The following is a 6000-nucleotide window of genomic DNA, read 5'->3' on the forward strand; positions in this document are numbered from 1 at the left end:
ATTCCCTAAAAGGGAGACCACCAACCCCAGTCTGCCAGTCCAGAGGCACTGTCCCTGACCTCCACGCAATGTTGTTGAGGCGTGTCATCCAGGAAAGCCCAACAACAGCGCCTTTAGGTACTCAGGCCATATCTCATCCTACCCTGGAGCCAGGCCACCGAGGAGCTTTTTAACCACCTCAGCAACCTCAGGCCCAGTGATGAGCAAGTCCCCCCAAGCACCCAAGGCTCTGCGGCCTCCCCATGGAGTTCAGATTGAGAAGATCCTCAAAGTATTCCTTCCACCACCATGCGATAACCCGAGTTGAGGTCAACAGCACTCCATCCCCACTGTAAATTGTCAGGAAAGAGCACTGCTTCCCCCTCCTGAGCTGCCAGATTGGTTTACCAGAATCTCTTGGAGGCCAACCAAAAGTTGCTTTCCATGGTCTCACTGAACTCCTCCCACACCCAGGTTCTTGCTTCAGTTTTCTGCCTGGCCCGCCGGTACACGTCAGCTGTCTCCAGCGACCCAGAGGCTAACCAAGTCCAACAGGACTTCTTCTTCAGCTCGACAGCTCTCCTCACCACAGGTGTCCACCACCGGGTTCGGGGGTTACCACCACGACTGGCACCAACAACCTTGTGGCCACAGCTCCACACGGCTGCCTCAGCAATGGAGGTGCAGAACATGGTCCAGTTCAGTTGGACTCAATGTCCCCATCCTCCCCCGTATCGGAGCTGTATCGGGGTGGCGTCATCAGTGATGTGCGCGATAAACTGGTCTGTCGTGGTGAAGACACGTCCCTACCCTCACCTATGGTCATGAGCTATAGGTAGTGACCGAAAGAATGAGATCACAGATACAAGCAATCGAAATTAGTTTTCTCTGGAGGGTGGCTGGGCTCTCCCTGAGAGATAGGGTGAGAAGCTCAGTCATTCTGGAGAAGCTCAGAGTAGAGCCGCTGTTCCTCCACATTGAAAGGAGCCAGTTGAGGTTGTTCGGGCACCTTGTCAGGATGACCCCTGGACGCCTCCCAGGGGAGGTATTCTGGGCATGCCCCACCGGGAGGAGAAACCAGGGCAGACCCAGGTCATGCTGGAGAGATTATATCTCTCAGCTGGCTGGGGAACACCTCGGTATTCTTCTGGAAGAGCTGGTGGAGGTGGCTGGGGAGAGGGAGGTCTGGGCATCTCTGCCGAGGTTGCTACCCCCACGACCCAGAACCAGACACGCGGTAGAAAATGGATGGATGGATGGAGCTGATGTTGCTGTTTAAATAGCACCAAACACAAAATAGTCATTTTTTTCATTACCTGTAGCTTTGTGGCCTCAACACTATTAATGTTATTGATTAAGTTCGATTTGATCAAAACGATATTATTTGCTCTCTCCTTACATCACTGTCATCAAAATCAGATTAAAAAAAAAAAAAATTGTTTAAAATACAACTTTTTTTTAAACTAGATAAACTGATTTCAGGATGAGTTCTGAACCCCAAAAGCTTTCACTTATAAAAATATGACATATATGTATATGTAAAATATTAGTTAATATCAAAATCTACCATCCTACAACACTGTTGTCACCACTCAGTTATGCTGTCATTTGCCACAGTGATACTCAAAGACAGAGGAGCCATCTTAAATATTGTATGAGCCAATTGAGAAGCTCCACATCATCAGTGACAACTCCCACTCTTCATGTCAGTCACTTCAGCAGGAAGAGCACAGATACAGAGCTGGGGAGGTGGTTGTGGTCTCACCATCCATCCTCTATTCTCACTTCATTTCTTTTCAAGATGATGCTGAAAGGCAGTGGCAGAGCACCACTTTCACTGTATGATAGACACAAGCACAACACAAGTAGTGTTTGTTTTTTTTTCTCTTGCAGTAACATAGTAAAAATACCAAGGTGATCAACATAAAGAAATCCTGGCTGATGCCATGTCACAGTGTTGGAAAGACTCAGTAACAGTGACAGACTCTGGCACGTTCACACTGGCACGTTGCAGTTCATGGTCACTGCGGAGCTGCCCCTGATATGTTTTTTCTAAGTTTGTGTTTGTATTTAAATGTCAAAGATACATTCAGTGTAGCTACTTTAAAATATAAGGACAGTGGCAATTTATTATTTTCATAAATATCAAATAAACTAATTGACTGTGTAAAATTTTGAAATCCGAAGGAGGCTAATGATTCAGAATTACTTTATTTCCAAGTAAGAAAAATATTATGAATGTTTTTCCGGCTGTGTCTGTATCATGATGAAGACTGGGGTCTGGTCAGGTGGTGACTGTGGGAAGTTTTTGGCAAAGCCGGACATCTGGGTGAGAGACACTTGGTAAAACATCATGGAAAACAATCGTTGGAGCAAATGGAGTAGCAAATAGAAAGGCAAAAAAAGAAAAGAGAAACCAACATTTGGAAAAACATACCATCTATCTCTACTTTTTTCAAAATTCTGCTTGCTAGCATTAGCAACGAGCCTTGAGAGGACGATGCTAATGTCGTAGAGGAGGAGGACGAAGAGGACAGTAACCAAAAGTTACTTTTATCTTTTAACAGTTTAACAGGATGAAGTGACTGAGGGAGATGAAAAAAGTTTAAATATATTAAAATATTGATTTAACAGCATGACTAAAGAACAGCAACACAATGTCTATATAGTGTTTTTCTTTGGCAGAACAGCATTGGTTGTTTATGGGAAACATTTAGGTGTTACATCGTTGCATCTCTACGCCAGGATGTGTGATGGTGGAAACCCTGTATGATACAGGTTACATATATTATTATATATTTTAAATCTAACTATGCAGAGCAGTATGAATCGATAACTGTGTGTTTGTGTGTGTGATGGAAGAAGCCCATTCACCTACAGTGTGTAGCTGAACAGCATAAGCAAGCACATACTGCTCCACCTCCACCAATACAGTTCTTTGATCCAGATTCTTTTATTACACACACACACACACACACACACACACACACACACACACACACACGCATTGTTATTGATTCATACTGCTCTGCAAAGGTAGACCTAAAAAATATAATAACATATGTAACCTATATCAAACAGGATTTCCACATCATTGCATGTCTATGCTAGGGTGATATGGTGGAAACCCAGTATACCCCATCCTCCACCAGTACAGTTCATTGATACAGGTTCTTCTAACACACACACACACACACTGGTTTCAATGCTGGATGGGGACCAACTTTTTGAACATCACTTGTGGGGACCACCCTTTCTAAAGGTCCTAGAGGTGTGAAAAAATCAGGTACACCAACTACAGCCGTGTTAGCTCATACACAACTTCAAACAATTGAACACACACACACACACACACACACACTTTGATTGACTCATTCTGCTCTGCATAGGTAGACCTAAAACATATAATAACATATATAACCTACATAGACAAGGATTTCCACCATATCACACATCCTGGTAGAGAGATGCAGTTTTATTTCCCTGGGAGCCGGTGCACATCTCATGGCTGGTACCTGTCTTCTCCTTTTGTTTTAACTGTAGAAGTGAGTAATTTTGAGTTGGCTCACAAATATCACACAGCCACCTTCTACCATGACACATAAAATAACAGAACGATACTTTAGATAAACCTCTGAAAGATTTAAATTCAAAAAATGCAGAGAAATGAAGCAAGAATTAATAGAAATGAGATATGCAGAGTTGTAGAATCTCCCATATTAAAATATGGATATTTATCCATCATGATAATTGATGTCTTCTTATAAAATATCAGCAAAAAATCAATTTAGTTATGGAAAGAGAATGGACAGAATATAATTTCACAATGATACATTAAACCTTTTTAAGCTTATCCAAATAAATGTTGTGACCTATAGTTACCCGTCAGATGTGAAACTGATGTGACACAGATATAAATTTTATTAGCTTTAACTAGCAAGCCAACTGTTTGGATTGTTAATCTATCACAAAAGGCCTGACACCAGTGTAGACCGTCTCTCCCTCTGCTGTTTTTACATTCCTTCTCTCTGCTTTGCCAGCTTTCCTCTTGGTGAAGGTTGCAGCAGAATAAGTCAGTGAGTCCTCCTCTCTCTGAGAACATATACAATGAAGGAGGTTATGAGATGGCAAAATCTAATATCATTTACATATGCCCAGAAAAAACATGCCAATGACTCTCCAACTACATACTTTCTTTATATAACTTACCTGCTGACTTTGCTGATAACCACTGACTGTTGCAGCATCTGCAGTTGTATAGATTTAAGATGAAAGATGAATTTACACAGATGAGTCATGTAAATCATGTGAAATTATCTTTTGCAAAACGCTGTTAGACGTATAAAAACTTTACCTTTACCTTTGCAACAATCACAAGTTTTCTTCTTGATGATATAAATCAGGAAGGCAACACCAATCAGACTTACAGCCAAAGTAGCAGACAACACAAACAGAAGTGTTTTGGCCTTCTGCAAATCCCACATGTTGAGTTCTGAAATTATATAAGGACCAAATAATAAAACTTTATTCTGATTTGATAAGATGTGACGATGCAGTAGAAACAAATATTTTGTGATATATGATATTAATATATTCTCAGTTTCCAAAATTAAAGAAACAAATATGTTAAATTCACAATTATGTGGAAATGTTCTGCAGTTACCTTCAATGTCCACTTTTGTTCCATTTCCAAATAATATCTCTCCACACGTGGCCACAGCACAGTAATGAGTCCCAGCATCAGAGGAGGTGATGGTCTTGGAGAAGTTGTAGACACATTTCTGTGTCGATTGAACCTCAGGACTCTTTTCACATATATCACCACTGTTTCCATGAGCATAGATTAAACTGGGCTGAGATTCATCTGCTCCGGCTCTGAACCAGTACACACTGTGATCTCCTGGACATGTTTTCTTCTCAGAGTCAGAGAGGACTGAACACTGCAGAGTCACTGAGTCTCCTGGACGGACTGGATCAGATGGAGGGACTTGAATGATGGTAGTGATATCAGGTTCTGGTCCTGGGAAATACAACATAAACATAAACATGCTTTACTTAGTTAAATGAAAAGAAAATTATTGAAACATATTAATGTAAAAACTTACTAATAAATTACAGAAATATGTATTATCTTTTTATAGACATGTAGGAAAACTGCTGTTATAAATGGTGTTTGGTGTTAGTGTGGTAATTACATTTTCTTAATTAAATCAAATGTCTGTGTATTTTATTTTATTTACCTTTAATTCTGAGAAATGTTCCTGTTAAAAATTCCATATCAAGCCGTTTCACTTTTATACAGTAGTACAGTCCAGTGTCACTTAGCTCTGCTTCTCTAATATGCAGAAGAAAAGTTCCAGGCTCTTGTTTTGCTGTGATGCGAGGAGTCTTATTAACACCGTCATAATCAAATGAAAATGTTTTTCCCAAGGTTTCAGGACATTTTCCAGAAACAAGCCTGATCCAAAATAATTTGGCATTGTGATCTGATGTCTGGCGAGTACAATTCAACTTCACATCTTCTCCAACATTAACGGTCTTTGTCTCAAAGATCAGATCATCTGTGCATCCTAAAAATACAGTTAGATAGAGATTAATAACAGAGATAGATTCAAATATGCCCTGTGCTAAACTGATGCAAGAAGATATATATTATCTTACAACAAATATTCCAGAATATATATGGAAAAAAGCTGACTTTTTATACTTACGTGCTGCTCTGAGTAACAGCGCTAAAAGGAATATGATCAGCATTTTCCTGAGACTGCAGTTAATTTAAACCCTATTTTAAGATGATTTGCCTTAATGTAGTCGTGTGAAGTGGGAGGGAACAATGTGAGAGCATCTGATTGGCCTCTCATCATGCTGGTCTGTCAGTGAGCCACCACAGTGGAAATAATATCGACCATCTTTCCGGCTTAAACACATGAAACAGCAACAACAAGCTTTTATTTCATGTTTGTTTCAGGTTTCTGTAACTGACACTGAGAGTAAACACAACAGATGATTTGATTTGATGTG

The 6000-nt window shown here is 40.5% G+C and overlaps 1 protein-coding gene across 1 annotated transcript; it reads right to left on the bottom strand.

Annotated features, from left to right (window-relative positions):
* Positions 1 to 4503: 4503 nt before the first annotated feature.
* On the bottom strand, positions 4504 to 5619 carry LOC139605624 (basement membrane-specific heparan sulfate proteoglycan core protein-like; the record flags this gene model as incomplete). Its single annotated transcript, XM_071457267.1, has 3 exons — positions 4504 to 4508; positions 4643 to 4999; positions 5220 to 5619. Coding segments are annotated over 3 exons (762 nt in total), but the record flags the coding sequence as incomplete, so codon positions are not given.
* Positions 5620 to 6000: the final 381 nt, after the last annotated feature.

This window comes from Trachinotus anak, unplaced genomic scaffold (assembly GCF_046630095.1).
Source record: "Trachinotus anak isolate AG129_WGS33_773 ecotype Australia unplaced genomic scaffold, CSIRO_AGI_Tana_v1 ptg000021l, whole genome shotgun sequence".
Taxonomy (NCBI): domain Eukaryota; kingdom Metazoa; phylum Chordata; class Actinopteri; order Carangiformes; family Carangidae; genus Trachinotus; species Trachinotus anak.